General features: G+C 41.8%; 1 protein-coding gene across 3 annotated transcripts; it reads right to left on the minus strand.

Moving 5' to 3' along the window:
• Positions 1-64: 64 nt before the first annotated feature.
• LOC119086625 (immunoglobulin superfamily member 1-like) lies at positions 65-7,059 on the minus strand. 3 transcript variants are annotated; one of them, XM_037198956.1, is made up of 7 exons: positions 6,969-7,059; positions 4,469-4,603; positions 4,338-4,349; positions 3,674-3,955; positions 3,092-3,379; positions 947-1,231; positions 65-712 (listed from the first exon to the last, which is right to left on the minus strand). In XM_037198956.1, exons 2-7 carry the CDS (start codon positions 4,506-4,508, stop codon positions 411-413), a joined length of 1,209 nt encoding a protein of 402 aa, XP_037054851.1. In that variant the 5' UTR covers positions 4,509-4,603; positions 6,969-7,059; the 3' UTR covers positions 65-410. The 3 variants fall into 3 exon arrangements, with proteins under 3 accessions (XP_037054851.1, XP_037054850.1, XP_037054852.1); XM_037198955.1 differs by having other exon boundaries at positions 4,323-4,349; XM_037198957.1 differs by lacking the exons at positions 65-712; positions 947-1,231 and having other exon boundaries at positions 2,133-3,379; positions 4,323-4,349.
• Positions 7,060-17,336: the final 10,277 nt, after the last annotated feature.

Raw genomic sequence — 17,336 nt, forward strand, 5'->3', positions numbered from 1 at the left:
GCCAAATGTTTTTGAGCTCCCCATTTGGGATTCTCTTTCTTTTCACTTACATTTGATAATTGACTTCAAGCCTGTGTGTTTAGAGTTCTTCCCCCCTCTCCTTGGTTCTCTAAACACTACTGGTTCCTACTTTCAATCAGGAAGACCTCATACCTGTAAGATCTCCCTGGCTTGAAGGAAAATAATTTTTTTCATGAGTCACAGTGGGTCTGGGTCGTGTGGAGAGGTAAGGCTTAAGGTGAGTCCTGAGAGAAGGTCCCTGAAGGATGTAGAAAGTCCTACACCACCCTCCTAGTGTTTTCTTTTTAGCTCATTGCTTTAAGAAAGTGCAAGAGCCACTAGGATCCCCTTAGAGCATAGCAACAATGATAAAAGCAAACAGGCGACAATAACATTAAAGCCAGTTGGGATCACTTGCCTACAACCATCAGCTCCACAGTGTTGTATGTTTCCATCTTAATGGACGTCTTCCAGGTAAGAAAATATTGACAGCTATAAATGCCAGCATCCTTGTACGTCACATTCTTGAGGAAGAATGATTTGTTGCCAGTGTTGCTGGTGGCATCCAGAAACTGAAGGGGTCTCTCTTCTCCCTTCTTATAGAGTGCGAGCCCCACTCCATCCATTAGTCCTTGACATCTCAGGCTTACATTTTGACCCATTTGAACCACAGGACTGGGCTGAACAAGTAGCCAGGTCTTGGGGAAAGTGTCTAGGACGAGACCCAAAACACAAATAGCCAATGGTAGAACATTCCCCTCCTTCCAATACTTAGGGCTATTTTCCTTCTCTGTCTTCCCATTTGCACTTTGCAAATCCCCCACTAAGCTGACCAAAGTCTGCTCCTTCCACCCACTGTTAACCGTGGCCAAGTGACTAGGTGCAAGGAGGGAGAGGGAATCAGATGAGGATTTATGACCTGTTCCATAGCACACCCCTGTCTTACCAGTCACCCAGACTTTCAGGATATCACTAAACAGTGAGCCTCTGTATGACCCATCATAGTAAAAACAGAGATAGTGCCCTGTATCCTGGATCTTCAGAGCCCGGAAGTAGAAATATGCCTCATTTTTTATTGGCTTCTTGTGGTAAAAAGATTTCTTCAAGTCTTCCAACCTCATTAAAGCAAACGTCATTCCATATATTGGCCCTTGGCACCTGAGACTCAGGCTTTCTCCAGGTGCCAGGATGGGCCCAGGATGGGCTGTCAGAGTTGGTTTGGGGTAGAGACCTAGAAGGGAAGAGACCCTTAAGTTACAGTTTGGCCAATTCTTCCCTAGTCTATTTTTAGTCTCCTAGCTTCTTCAGACAAAAGTGGTAAGTGGAATGTAGCCTTCCCTCCTATTTCCTTAGATTTATGCCTCCTTGCATATGTAATCAAGGATAAGTTCACTTATAGTCTTTCCCTCTCATCTGACTGTATTAGCTCTACTGTGAGCTCAGCCAAGTATAGGTGCTTGCCTCAGGGGACTGTCTACACTCATAATGCCCTGTATCTTTGGGTCTCTGAAATGACAAATACAGTTCTTCCCACAGGCAGAAAATCCACACCTATAAAAATGACTTTGATTCCATCTTGTTGAGTAAAACTTTCACTGAAATATTAATAAGAACATCTGAACACATTAATCTTACCTTAAAATCCTACTCCCAACCTCAAAACATGAGGCTGGAGGAGGCCAATAGGGAGGGAGATTTGGGGCAATAAGCAGTAAGCCAATGAGATCTGGTAATGGGGCCTACCTTCATTTCCATGGGTTGTTTTACTAAGGTGGTTGTACTAATAAACTTGAGCTCTACATGACTCCATCTTATCCCCCACTCAAATCTCAGGCACACCAATTCATCCACTATGGTAAGATCAGCCCCGTCATATACTCATGGAAGCTTTTTGGATGAGTCGTGAATCATGCCAGTCTAAGGGTACTGAGTGTAAAGAATATTAAATCCCTGCCAGAATAACACTAACAAACAAGTGGGAAATACTGGTGAACACTAATTGCAGAAATATGTGTTAGTGGGATCTACATTGGAAAGGTATCCATATACACCATATATACCAGTTAAGCAGTATACATCAGTTAAGCAGTCCTTTGTACTTTGATCCTCAAGAAAAAGCTATATTAATAAAATTATTATCTACCATTTATTGAGAACTTATATGCCAGGCACTGTACATGTTATGTAGGTAAATCCTCACAACAACCCTGTGAGGTAGGCATTACTCTTATACCGATTTTGCAGATCATGAAACTGAAGCACAGAGTGGCATTATACAATAGATTGGACAGATACTGTTATCCTGGGTTAGAATGGAGAAAACAGAAGCACAGAGAAGTGACATGACGTGCTCAACATCACACAGGGAAGCAGTGTCACGGATGGAACTAGGAATCTGGGTACTTTCTGTAGCATCACAATTTCCCTGGATCTATGTTGCTTGCTGTGGAAATTACATAAATGTAGACAATTCCATCTGGAATTATCCAGGACATGGGATAGAGGAGTTGAAGCTGGAGTGTGTGACTAGTATTTGGACCTTTGGAGGAGTTTCCTTCTGTGTTTGGAGCTTGGTGCTGCCTTTACTGGCTCTATTGATATGGGACAAAGTAATCTTTCAAGCCATTTCTAAAATATAAACTATCAATTTCTTTGTCATTTGTTTATTTTTCATCAGTAAGAATAATGATTCATTCTACTTTACACCCTTAAATATAATCACCACAAATACACTTCAATTTTTAAGGAATCATTTTTAAGACTGCACTGGCAATGCCTGGCACATATTAGGTGCTCAATAAATATTGGATGAATGAGTGAATAAACAGTAATCTACAAGTAAAGAACAACAAACCTGTGATAAGATGAAGCTACTGAATAGATGGCTAGGCTCACAAACAGGCCAAAGGGTTATCTGCTTTAAAGTATGTGTGATTCTAATTTGGAGCTCAGGAACATGTCAAATGGCTGCCTCACCAATCTTGCAGGGCCTAGAAACTGGCTGAGGCAAGTAATATCATAAATTTTGCTCAACCAGCCATGATCCCTGGGATAACAATTGTCAGATGCCAGCAGCCATAGACACACCCACCTGCCACCACCAGCTTCAGGGGATTGCTGGGCTCTGACCACAGAGTGGGGAGCATCTGGATATGAGTGCGGCAGATGTAAACCCCTTCATTCTCAGGTGCCAAGTTGTCAATGGAGAATATGGCCATTGTCCCAGTTGGGACTTGGTAATCTACGGGCTCTGTGTATCCCTCTTTAAACAGCATAAATACCAAATCCTGAAGCCATCCATGACAGAGGATGTTAACATTGCATCCAGGAAGAGGGGGGGTCTCTGCCTGGATCCAGAAGATGGGTTTGGGAAGTTGGCCTGTAAAGAAAGAATGAAGTGATTTGAGTTAGAACAAGGAGAGTGCTGCTTTGATTTGAGGACAGGAGCCTTCGGCTTTAGACGAGCCTTCCCAGAACCACTCTTCTTTGCCCCAGCCTTCCAGAGCTGCATCCTCTACATGCATTGCCTGATACAAAGTAGGCACTCAGGTGCCACATATGGAGCACATACATGCATGCATTGGAAGTAATTCAACAAACCTTTCTCTGAGGTGGTGATTTTGAGTCCTAAGAGTGGGAAAGGATACTGAAGTATCTAGCTTTGTCCTCTCACCTGGTGCTTCTAACTCTAGAATTCTACTGGGTTTCGACCAGCCTTTCTCCTTCCAGTAGCAGCACCGATAAAGACCTGCATTGGACTCAGTAAGGGCACCTATGAAGAATGAAACTTGGAAGGTCTTGTAAGGAGGACGGATCCAGGTCATCTGAGTGTTATCCTTCAGCAGCAGGAACTTGCTGGATACCCGAGAGGGGCTTCTGCACCAAAGTGTGATGTTCTCCCAAGGGGCCTGGGGGTAGTTGGATTCTATCCAAAGCTCTGGTTGAGACTCCTCTGCTGTTATTCCCCAAAATCACAAAGATACCAGCAGTCAGTCCTCTCCCTCCCGCAAAGTGCCTCACAGCATGCCTGAAAATTGTCTCTAACCCGCCCATATGCTGACTTTTGCCTTGCTGTAGGGGGTGGGAGTGTCTGCTCATATAATGGTTTGGGACAGAGATGCTAGGGCATTTGTTCAAGGAATCCAAATGAACAGGGGAATGAGCTGCCTTCTAATGAGAGAAAAAGCAATGCTTCACAGTTCTTGGGAAAGCAAGTCATGATGGAAGAAGCTCTGATTTCCAAGCAGACCAATCTTGCTTGGGTATCTCAAGGCCATGCAGACAGGCTAGTTCCTTATAATCTCAGGCAGGAAGGCACTTACCCATTGAGGTCATACCTAGACTGAGCCCTGGAAAGAGAAAATGGTAAAAGGGAGACTCAGCAATCTCTTCCACATCCCCCAGGAGTCTGCTCACAAGAACTTCTCTTAACAGGGTCACTTGCTTCTCAGTCCTTCCTTGTACTTACAAATGCAACCAAGCAAGAGAGTGAAGGTCCGAAGCATCATGGCCCCCTGCTCTGGCCTGTCCAGGGCTGTGGGGCCTCTGGTGCAGGATGTGTACTCCAAGTCTTGAAGGTTTGCTTCTTAAAAGATAGTAGAATCTAAAAGAAGAAATTTTCTTGCTCAGGGACTAGTTCTGCTCTTTCAAGTTGAGGTGAGATCACTGCATTACTCTTGACAAGCTTACATTCCACTGGTTCACAGGAACCTAGCTTGTTAATAAGGCCACTTGTTGCTTTCCTTGCCTTGACCCTTTTCTGCACTTGCCCATCTCTCCTCTCAAGATCTTTTCCTGGGATCCAAGACATTATTTTTGTTGAAATGTTTATTTGTCCCTGAGATTCCAAAGGCACAGAAAATGACCTTAATCAAGCCAGAAGAACCCCTACTGAGTGGAGAAAATGGAACATGCTAAGACTCATCTTTTAAGATCCTTTAATCAGATATCTGCACACAAGCAAGCACACACGTGTACGTACACACACACACACACACACACACACACACACACACACACACACACACACCGGAGTCATCCAACGACTTAGTAAAGAAGGAATTACTGCTGCCCCCATTTTGTTGCTGAGGCAAATGGAGTTTAGGAAGGATACATAATTTGCTGAAAGTCAAAATATTAAATAAAATTTAAAGTTCATGTTTAACTCCATGGCTGACACTAAAATATCCAGAGGCAGCACCTTCTCTCACCCCATCTTCATCTTCCATCATCCACCCATTTCCTTAGAAGGACTGTTCCTTCTAAGGAGTGCTTCTGGGGCACTCTTGTAGCTTAACCCCAACACTTAATACCCTACTTTGAGCAGGTGTTGGTTAATCCAGCTGCCCAGATAGTAAATAAAAGTGTAAACTATCCCTCTTTAGAACTTGTCCTTAGCGTCTAAGCAGCTTTTTCACTACCTCTGAAGAAAATGGGATTGTTTGAATTTTAAGGAACGTAACAAAGATACTTGAGTTCCGAGAGGTCTTCTCATTTTCCCAGAAGTCATTACCAACCATACATATTCCATATACATGAAGTGGATCTTCTCCCCTCTCGCTGCAAAGTGACCTTTTGCTAAGGGAAGGTGTATCCCCACAGCACAAACTCCAGCGAATTCTCCTTCATGAAATATCTACTCATAGTACGAAACCTTGCCTGACCTGAGCTGTTTGACCCTAGCTCAGTTGGAATGAGGTATGGGTAGCTTCCACAAGAGAGAAAGAAAATGACTTTGTTTCTCTAAACTTCCCGTAGACTGACAGCCTCTGATATGGTCTAGCGGTAAGAGAGAACAAAATGGAGGAGCGGAAAGATAGATTTTCAAAACACCTTGGCAGCAGACAACAAGTTGACGCGGAGAGATTCAAGAAGAGGTGGGCCCTGTTTTTCATTTATTTGTACTGAAGGATGCTTAATTTAATTTCTGAACTTTTCTTATGTTAGTGGGGAAATAACATGTGCTAGCCTTGTTCGGATTACAGAAAAAACGTGTACAGTGCCAGGCATGCTGTGTACATTTCATTTAAACAGGTGTATTTTGTCCCATTTTTCAGAGGGGTATACGTTTGGCATAGCACCCTAATGTGACTCTTTCCATCTCAATTTCTAGAATCTCTTGTCCCCAATTTTCTCAGCGCCAGGCCAAAGCTTGGACACCACCCTGTTGCACTGTTTCCCCTTGGAGCACTGGGCCAGGATCTAGTAGGGGAAGCTAGGTTCTTTGTGCTAGGAGAGTTCAACCTGGGATTGCACCCAGGAAATGCCATTTGAGGATTCAGCCTTACCACACAGACATCAGGGCCTTGTCTATTGGCAACTGGAGTGAGTCAGAAAAGCTGAATTTCTCAGCATGGCTGACCACTCCTCAATCATTTGGGGATTTTTTTTTTTAAGGTATCATATCACTTCAGCCAAGATGATAAATCTTTATGCCCAGGGAACTTGGGAACAACCCTGAGGTTCAAAATTGACCACGCCCATTTTGCCCTTTCACCTCACCCCCAACTTAGGCAGTTGAGGCCGGTTTTTTTTTTTAAGGGTCCCCTTGTACTCTACCCCTGGCACTTTCCCCACCATTAGGCAGCGTCGCAGTGTTTTCGAGGGTTATATATCCGAAATATCTAATGGCTAGCCCCCTTCATAGCTTTAAGGGCTCCAGAAATCAAAGGGGTTGGGCTCCGCAGGGTGCCGGGTACAAACAAGCTTTGCTTAGGGTTTGGAGGGAAGATTGAGAAAGGAAAGAAGAGATATCTACATTTCCCAGAGATTCTCATCGAGGCGGGGCTGCGATCGGGGGAGAGAAGGAGAAAGACAGAGAGGAAGGGGGTGGGGGGAAAGACTGGGGAGCAGTTTGATTTACGGCAATTAATCACAGCAGGGGGACTCTTTCGGGGTTTTGTTTAGGATTTTGTGGCCAGTAATTAATCTTCAGCCTCTGGACTATGCGCTCATTTGCAGGTACTTACGGTAGTTGAAGGCCCGCTCCGAGGTTGGAGATTCTCCAGAGAGCTCCTCCAGATGCAGCAAACTGCCGGGCATGGGAAGAGCTGTCTAAGGACTGCCTCTCCGGCCCTGAGCCCCGCCTCCCTCTCTCCCCCACCCGCCTGCTATCCCGCCCTTGCCTCCTCCCCCTCCTTCGCTTGGCTCCCAAACCCACCTACAGCCACTCTGCCTAGCACCTGCAGTCCTCTGATGACCAGGATTGGAACGCCCCTCCCAGCTCCCCGCCTCTCTCCCTACTCCCTGCAGAGGTTGCTGGTGCCAGAGTCAGGCCCTGCCCCCCCCCCCCCCCCCCCCCCCCCGCCTGTCGCTCAGAGCTTCATTTGGTCACTGTATCCTGGAGGGAGAGGGCCAGCTTCCAAGACAGCTGAAGCTGTAGATCCACCTCACCAGCTCTCCAGTGCTTTTAAAGCGATTTCAGGTCTTCATCTGCTCCTTAACTGTCCTCACGCATTCATAAATGTCTACACAATAGTTGAAACGCCTATTGTGTGCACTTTTGACCCAGGCCCTGGGCATTTCTAACCTTCACAGCAATCAGTAATATCTTCTGATGAGGAAACTGGCGCTTTCGGAGGGTTAGTAACTTGGACAATCTTCAAAGTCCAGTTTGGGATAAAAGCCCAGGCTTTAAAGACATGTCCTTTCAGATTTCAGTTCAGGGTCTACATTTACTAGCTGTGTGAGTGACCCCAAGCAAGTGAGTTAAATTCTAGGAGGTCCACTTCCCCTGTGTTTTAAATGAAATAAAAGAGCCTGCTTTATAGGGCTTTAATGGGTAACTCAAGTAAATCTTTAAGTACTCTCAGGCCTGGCACACAATAGGTTCTCAACATGTGCTATCCGTGGCCATTGCCACTTCTACTTACCATTGTTAATCTGTAAATTCCTCCTTAACTGCCTTCGAGTAGTATGGTTTTGAGGATACAGAGCAGTGTTTTGAAAAATTTGTTGATTATAAAAGATTTTTCAAATTTTATTTTGTGTGTGAATGTGTGAGGGGCAGAGAAGGAGAGCTACCAAGCCATGGCACTTGTCACAGAACATGACTTCAGGGCTCTGTTCATAACTTGCGAATTGTTGAGTCGGGGTCTCTCTTACTGTGTCTATCATTGCACAGCTTATTCCAGTCCAGCTGGTGTTCAAGCTTCTGGATAATTCTCCTGTCTCCACCTCCCAGCTCCCTTTGGGAACACTGGGATTACAAACTTCCGCCATCCATATAGTTTTTTACGTGGATTCTGAGGACTGAAGTAAAGTCATTAGATTCAAGCCGAAAAAACTTTTACCCACTGAGCCATCCATGTGGCTTCATGAGGGAATTAAAAAAATGATAATGTATGGGTGAGACACTAACTCTAGCTGTTGTAATGAAATTAAAGTATGGCAACTAATGAGCTCAGTGAACAATTGATAAGAAATAGCCAAAGTTTTCTTCACGTGCATTTTACCTTCATAAGATGTCTCGAATAATCTAATGGAAATCAGTTCATTTCAAAAAGCAACTATGGGAAAACCAGACACTGCTTTTAATGAAGCCATTTGAATAGCATCGCTTCATGAAACAGAGGATGACAGATGTAGGTTCCTGGCATTCTTAGGTCCTTCGTGGCATTTCAAATTGCAGATTGTTGTGGAATGATTAGCCATACAAATATAAATACGGATTTCGAGAACAATCATTTAACTTCTCTGAACATCATTTTTCTTACTTGAAAAGTAGAGATAATAATTGAACCCACTACCATACAAATTTCTGTGTAGGATTAAATAAAATTATTACCTAGGTACAAGGACATAGCAAACAGCCTTTAATTGAGCATGTGCTTGTTAAGTAGCTCTTTGTGGCAGGCATTGTTCTGGGCTCTGAAGATCCAGAGAGATGTTCCTCTTACAGAGCCTGTAATGGAACCATAACTCATGGTAGAGAATGAGTAGTAAGCGACAGAGGAGTGTTGAGAATCTGAGTGCATTGCAATTGAGAAGAGCAGCAAGTTGGATATGCTAGCTGTGCTCTGAGAAGTGCAAATAGGTTGCTGGTACTTTGTGCATCAACTAGGGCACTTGTTTCAGGGAAGACAAAGAGCAAGGGTTTTGAACACTTGAAGAGACAAAGCTGGACAAATGTGTTGTTTGGGGCATGAGAATAACCATTACTATCTGTGAGACTGGAAACACCATATCAATAGTTTTTGGAGACAATTATCCTTGGCTGGTTTGGAACTCACTGTGTAGACTATTTTGGCTTGGAATTCTCAGTGATCTGAGCCCTTCTGTCTCCCAAGTGCTGAAATTAAAAGCCTGGGCCAACCACATGCAGTTCTACCATATAAATTTTTCAAATACTATGATAGTACCAGGCACTGAGTATATCAGTTTCACCTCATTTAATTCCCACAGCTACCCAAGGAAGTAACTATCATTAAGAAGCCCATCTTACAGATTAAGAAACTGAAAAGATATTAAGCAAATTGTCTAAAGTTCAGTAACAGAGCTAGAATTCAAATCAAGGCAAACTGTACACAGAGTTCCATATTCTCAACCATTACCTTATGTCACTTCCACATCGAACAATTAGAATGACAAAAACACACAGGTGGGAAAGGGCAGTGTGCCTTATAAAATCACCAATCAAATGCACTGTTAATAATGTGAGAAGAAGGTAATGTGTTGTTCCCCAGTTCTCTGCAAGTCCCGGGGCAGAAGCTTGTACTCTTGGACCAGCATCCTGAATCTAGAGCCCAGAATCAACCCATCTGGTTGTGGAATCTTGAGAAGGTCCTGGAGCTGCATGCATGCAAATAGCACTCACTCTAGCCTTTTGCTCTGGGACACTATGGAGTCTTGAAAATGCTTATTATTCAGGCTTCATAGAAGCCCCTCATTCAGACCATGGCTGGCAATTGAGATGCCAGAATCTTTGTCTCTAGGCTACCTCATAGGTTTTGAACCCTGCAGCCTGCAGAAAGAGAAGCATTCTCTGGCTGACCTCCCTGAAGAAACCTCAAGTGGCCCAGCAGGAGAAGCCAACAGGGTCTGAGGGGTGGGAGGGTAGGGCTCCTTTGAGAGAGATGAAGTTATCTTAACATTGACTCTGCTGGGCCTTTTCTATCAGGAATCTAATCTATGGCTTTGTGGTAGTGAATCTCTCTCTCTCTCTCTCTCTCTCTCTCTCTCTCTCTCTCTCTCTCTCTCTCTCTCCTCCTCCTCCTCCTCTTCCTCCTCTTCCTCTCCTGGTTTATTACTCTGGAATTATCAGGGTTTATTTTGAGAATGACTAACCTGGTGGTTAATGCCTAGGCACCATCTTGTTCTCTGCACTTAGATCTGGTAATCTGGATGGGAGCTCCTACCCAGTTATCTTCTCAGAAGTGGTGAAACTAGAAAGTATCTTTGACCCATACTCCTTCTCATTTCCAGATCTTAGGCACTGGCACTAGAAGAGAGGTCTGTCTACAAAAACTTCAGAGTCCTTTCTCAGGAGTTCCTAGGGATTCCAAGGTACCTGGGAAACACCAGACTGTATTGAGCTCATCTTAAGTATGTTAAAGTGGGGAGTATAATGTGTAGAGGCAGATTTGAGAGACAGTGTTTCTGAGCTACAGAGGCTGAGGGGATAAAACAAGGAAAACAGACTATTTCACACAGTGGTGTTGAGGGGTGGACAAGAAGCTCTAGATGAGCTTTAAGGAGCAAAAAGTAATAATAAAGGGTCATAGGATAGCTTTGCAGAGATTCTGCATAATCAAGTTTTGGATAAAGTGATGATGTCTTTTTGTTGCTGTTTCTTCTTGAACAAATTGCTCTTTTATGTACTGTCCCAAATAGGAGGGACTCATAGGGCAAAATACCTCTTCACAGGGATACACTTAAGCTTGCCAACACACAAACAACAAGTGTGCCCATCTCATCTCAACCCCTCACTCAGTGGCCTGGATGATAGCTTTAAATGTGTCACAGTCAGAGGATTTTAAACATGGAAGATAGAAGTGCTGCATACCAGAGGAGAGACCCATCTTATCCCACCCCACCCCACCCCACCCAACCCCATTACACCCCATCCCACCCTGAGAACTTTTCTTAAAAATTACTCCAAAAAAATCAGCTTCTTCCAGGTTTATGGTTTAGGACAGTGAATTCCACTTTCAAACAAGAACTTTTCCATCACTCGCCCCCCCCAACACACACACACACACACACACACACACACACACACACACACACACGTAGTTTTTACACATTTCCGGGAGAGTTAAAAGCATTGTGCTTCCCTCTCCCTGTTCCACTTCATTGTGGTGGTAAGCCACCTGAAGAATGTATAAGACCAATGGGATTTCCCTCATATTCAAAGGTTGAAAATACATTTTAGCCAACACCCTCCTGATTCCTCAGACAATTAGAGCTGCCATCATTTTCTGCAGTGGAGAGGAAGTGCAGTGTAGATGAGGCCATCAGGGGGCAATTTCAGAACAGCAAGGGCACCTAACCAGAAAGGGTAGTCTCCAGCAGTAAGGCCAGATGAGGGGCTAGGCTTTGCAGTTGAGGAGAGTGAGTTGCAGAGGGGTGTTGGGGTGAACTAACAGAGCCCAGGTTTCAACATATCATTTGTCAAATATTTTCATTATTAAGGGTAAAGTTTAGGGCACAGAGTCAACAGAGGATGTAGCAGGAATCTTAGAAGGTCTTATTAATAAAATCAAACCTGAGGCCATTCATTGGGGTGAATGCTGGAAGATCAGAGAAGCAGAACAAGACACAGCTACCTCATCTTGCCAATTCCTCAGCTGATCCTGTTTCCTCAGACTGGAAGCCTCTCAGTCCTCATCCAAATGGATCTCAGCTGAACTGCTGCTCGAAAGCCTGAAAGCATAACCAGCCAAATGCTGCTAGTTTCTGGTCTTCACGCCTTATATCTTTCTGCCTTCTGCCATCACTCCCTGGGATTAAAGGCTCACTTCTTGGGATTAAAGGCATGTGTCACAATGCCTGGCTGTTTCCAATGTGGCCTTGAACTCACAGAGATCCAGAGCGATTTCTGCCTCTGGAATGCTAGGATTAAAGGCATGTGCTACCACTGCCTATCCTTTATGTTTAATATTGTGGCTGTCCTGTTCTCTGACCCCAGATAAGTTTATTAGTGTGCACAATATTTTGGGGAACACAATACCACCACAAGAGGAAGCTGTAACTAAGGGTGTTTCCAGGACTGTGCAAGAAACCTTACAGAATAAATAAAATGCAAGCAATGACCCCAAACTGAAACTTGTCTAATCCAAGATCTCATTGCAAGCCATGTGGCTTTAGAAAGAAGCTTGCATGATCAGGCCACTCGGTAGTGCATACCAGGCACCAAGTAAGTATGATTGCCTGGGTGAAGTTAGCTGAAGGTTTAATAGTAAATAAAAGGACAATAAATAAAAGAGCAATTTGTTCAAAGTTTGCACAGAACAAATGACATTTGGTTGTGCTTCAATATCACTGGCCACAAGGTTCTGCTTGATCCATTTACCATTCCCCACAACATAACCTCCTGGCATCATCCAATGCCTTTTTGTATATTTGAGGAACAGTATGCATCTGCATCTGAGTACATCAGGATTGGGAGAGCATTGATGCAAACACAGACATAAAATACAGGAGTGTTTTAAGGCTGGGATAGAAGTGTTTTCATAGCTGCCTTTTTCTGGATTGAATGAAGTTAATGGTTCAGAAGACAAAGAGCCCCCCCACCCCTCTGTGGGCAGACAGACAGAAAGGGTTCTAGAAGATGTTTATGTCTGAACCAGGCAGGATTCTTCGTAATGCTGTTGCCAGGGAAGCAGGTTTTTTTGCTCCAGAGTCAGCCTTGCCTTCAGTGTGTTAAAATGATTGGTATTTTCATGAGGGTGGCTAGGGAATGAGAAGGGGATGCCACTTAGGAATGTGCGGCTGGGCTTTTCTATTTCTTTCTAATCAGTTGTCCAGAGGAAAGTGTAGAAGCCACTAATTAGGTTCTTTTATCCCATTTATTGTATGATTAACCAATTATATAATTGAAGCTAAATAGAGATGTCTAAATTGCAAGAGCAATGCAAATGAACAATTTAAAAACATCATGGCAACATAACCCACTGTTTATATTTTGATTCTGAAAATGCCGTTTTATAGGCAATATTTCAATGTCCAGTTTTTTCCCCAGAAAAAATTCATCAATTTTCCTCTTTCTTCCTCTTAGTCTTCCTCCTTCCCTCTCCCCCTCTTCTTCCCTCTGAGGTCTTACTATATTGTCCAGCCTGATCTTGAACTCAAGATCTTCCACCTTGGTATCCCAAGTGCTATTATTATATGTATCTGTCACTGTTCCAGGCTCAAAGGTGAGCAAAATTTCTAAAATATTCATGTAACCTTAAAAGAACATAAAGACTTTCTGCAAAATAAATCTGTGAATTTTATATAGTAGATGGCATTTAAATTGACAATAAAATTATTCATTTATCTAATCTATAACATTTTACTGTCTCATGTCACCCACCCTGAATTATCTTACTATATCTTTCTATAGTCACTCATCCATCCTTTTCTATCCCTTCATATGTTCTTTTCATTTGTTCTGTTCCTATGCAGTACATTACATATACATGTATACACATCTACACACACGTGTGTACATTGATATAAGTACATACACAAAACAATAACCACTCACTGTAATTGAGTGAAATGTAAAACTTGTAAATATAAATATTGTATATTTTTACATTATTTCTCCAAATCACCATAAGTAAAATGTTATTAATCATAATAACAATATTTAAAATTATATTAAAACGTGCTTTTATAGGCAAATTTAGTTACTTAGCTCCTGGTGCATCTTCTCCTTAGGCATGAACTACTTGCAGAAAATCCAGTGGTTTGAGAATTTTTACTGAAAAAAAAAATGCCTTCAAGTAACATTGACTGTCTCAGACACTTCTTGCTTCTTCAAATTGGACAGTTGACTAGGTTAGATGGCTCACTTGGGGTTTCATACCTAAAAAGTTCAGCTGGAGAATTTGCTCCAACTCAGTATCTCTCCCACCATTCCTCCAGTACAGTCAGCTGTGGACCCTACTGTTTTCTTGTTGAAAATCCTTTCTTTATTTCTGAACAAGCTGATGAGGATTCCCTTTCCTTTTAAGTTTAAGATTTGGACAGTTATGTACCTTAGACTTGGTTTGAGATGTTTAAGTTAAGATTGTGTTTAATTTGGGAAAGTTTTAAGAATAATTCTCTTTTTAAACTGATCTTCAATTTTGTCCTCATCTGTAAAATTTGCCTCTTTTGTGCTATTTTGGGGCAGTTTTCTTCTCTCAGAGTAACACATTCATTCATTCCTCAGAGTCTTGTGGTAATCTTTGACAGGCTTTCCTGTTTGCCTTTAAAAATGCCCAGTGGCATTTCATACTGTTAGGGTGATGTGTAAGTTCCTAAACGCTGAATCTACATCTGAATTCTGTCTGTTGCTTCTCTGGGGAAACCATGGTTCTAGGACCCTCTGAGGTCTAGTATTCCTTGTTGGGATCACAATGCTCACTCCTATACTTGTTTACAACATCCCCTTTTGAACTTAGATCATTTGAATTTTCCTTTTTGCCTATTGTAGCTTAGGCTTCTATGGCTTGGAGTTTAGCAACTTGCTTCTGCACATACCTGTGCCTTTGGTCTTCATACTAGAAGTTCAAGAGCTCAGGGCTTTCTATAGAAATGCAAGACCCTTTTTAACCTGCAACCCTAGGGTATCTTGTAGAAAATCAAGATTTAATCAACTTCTATGTTCCTTCAAATAACATCAGGGTCAGTCAGAACTCCACAACCCTATATGGAGGATTAAAAAAAAAATAGATAGGTACAAAAGTAAAATAATTACTACACACAAAAAAAATATAAGTACACTAAATAGCTGAATGAACAAATACAGTAAGAAAAATATTATAGTCATGGAATAATAAATAAAATAAAAATAAATAGACATGGAAACAATAAACTCAGCCTTATATATTCATAATGCTCAGCTTTTGCCTGATCGAAATACACAGAATAATTCAGTGAAGCAACTAGGAGCATTGGAATTACAGAGAGTGAGCAGAGCTCACCCAAATGTCCCAGCATTTGTTGAAAGGGATTTTGACTTTGTGTCAGAGGGTTTGAATTTCAGCCCTGGCAGAACTGCTTACTAACTGTGCAATCGTGTGACATTTGGCAAGCAACAGAAAGTTATTTGAGTCTCCATCTCCTCATCAGTGAAATGAGTATTCAATAACTATGAGCTAAGTCTGAATATAGAACGCTGTTTGCTACAACTCAATCATGCTCTATCTATCTCTTTACAGTAAGTAGTGTCTCACATTTCTTTTGGTGAAGGGTAGAGGCAGGACAATGATAGAGACAGTAGAATCTAAAGAGATCTCAATGGACATCTACACAAGCACAAATCTCACAGCATGATCTTTTTGAGAAAAAAAAACCTATTCAGTTTGATCATGGCCATGTATTGTAGAAAGATAGGGAAATAAAGGCAGTGTTCAAAATTATGAATCAGGACTGGGAATGTGGCTCAGTGGAACAATTGTAGTCAGCAGGTATGAGGCCCTGATGTAATTATCCAGGACAACAGAAGAAAAGTCACAAAGCTTATGCTCCAGTGAGAGATTTGTCCACATTCACTTCTAAGGATAATAGAATACAAAGCATGGAAAGCTTTAACAAAGTTTCAGACAAGACACAATGGAAGCATAAAGGAGAAAGCATTTATTTCTGACAGCACTGAAGACAAGATTTCATTCAAATCCCCCAGACTCAAGTATCCCAACCACTGGGCATGAGGAAGGCATCTACAAGTTCCCTGCTCCAAAACATCTTCCTTACCCACTTGATGTCTCCTGGACATTCTACCATATAATTTGCATCTTTAGAAAGTATGGTGGCATGTGGTATATGAAGAGAATGCCTGGAAATTAGACTGAGGATATGGGATAAAGCCAGCTATTAAGGAATATGTGTAGCATATCTTTCTTTTAAGTAAATTTTTATACTTCTGACAAATTGAACAGCCAGATCATAATCTAGATCCATGAGCAGGGTTTCTAACCAGACAGAAAATGTCCTTCTCCAGCTTCTAATACTGGTCCTGACGTTAGTTATGCTATCCTGGTCACAGATCCTTAGGGACAGGGCTTAGAGGCCACTTTCTAAGCTGACAGTCCACCTGTCCCTCTAATTCAAGCTTCTCATAGTTCAGGTTTCTGTTTCAAAGGAAAACAAAAACTGGAGATGTAGCAGTTTACACTTTGGCTTTCACATAATTAAACAGTCATGTATGAAAATTTTGGTCCTTTGTAGAGCTCTGGTAATTCGAAAGTCAGGGTCTTATATTCCAGTGTATCTAAGCAGATAACTTTTAATGGGGTTTGCAGGAGTATATTTTAGAGGGGAAATATAGTGTGTAGGGAGAGGAAAAACAAAATTAGTTCTTGTAAATGCAAATGCAAAAGGTGATTTCATCAGATTCTCATATGAATTCTCAGAAATACTCAGAATTGTTGTGGAAAATTGGTCTAAGCACCTGATGGGATTTGCCTAATAAAAATTAGAACAGGTGCTGGGTACCTCTACATTCAAAACAATTAAAAATAGTCCTCAGTGCTTACAGTATTTTGGTGCTTGGAGATCTTAAGTAAACAGAACTTATTCTCCTGTGCATTTATAAAATAATATTTATTGTACAGATACTTTGCTTTCTTGTTTTGGGGATACATCAGTAAAAAAAAAATGGAAAACTCTCACTTATTAGTCAATGCATATTTTTCATATCAGTATAGATATATCATCTAATGTCTTAATATAAGAAGGTACTCAGTTATATTACTAAAATTCGAACTAACTTTTGCTGTAAACCATGGCAATTTGATGTGTTTATATGATTTAATAATGAAAAAGATTGGTGACTCTGAATAGACTTTTGGGTGGCTCTATCATCATTCCTTTTCTTGAATCCCTTTATTACAAGTCCAGTAGACAAGACAAAGAAATGTGTAGGGGGGGAAATACATGGAATTCCAACTACATACTTTAAAAGTAGTAGAAGAAAAGTTTTACTCAAGGCATTAAACTGCCTTTTGATTAGCTATGTGACCTTTATGTACAGAAATTTTTCTTGTAATTTTAAGATAAGATCCCACAAAACTCATGGCTACGCAATCAAGTGGAGAAATTGTAGTGCCAAGGAAATCTACAACGTGCTTTTCATTGGCCACTATGATGTTAAAAATACATATTAACTAATGGAAATAGTGCTAGACACTAATTAAAGCACCTAA

The sequence above is a fragment of the Peromyscus leucopus genome, chromosome X, assembly GCF_004664715.2.
Source record: "Peromyscus leucopus breed LL Stock chromosome X, UCI_PerLeu_2.1, whole genome shotgun sequence".
Lineage (NCBI taxonomy): Eukaryota > Metazoa > Chordata > Mammalia > Rodentia > Cricetidae > Peromyscus > Peromyscus leucopus.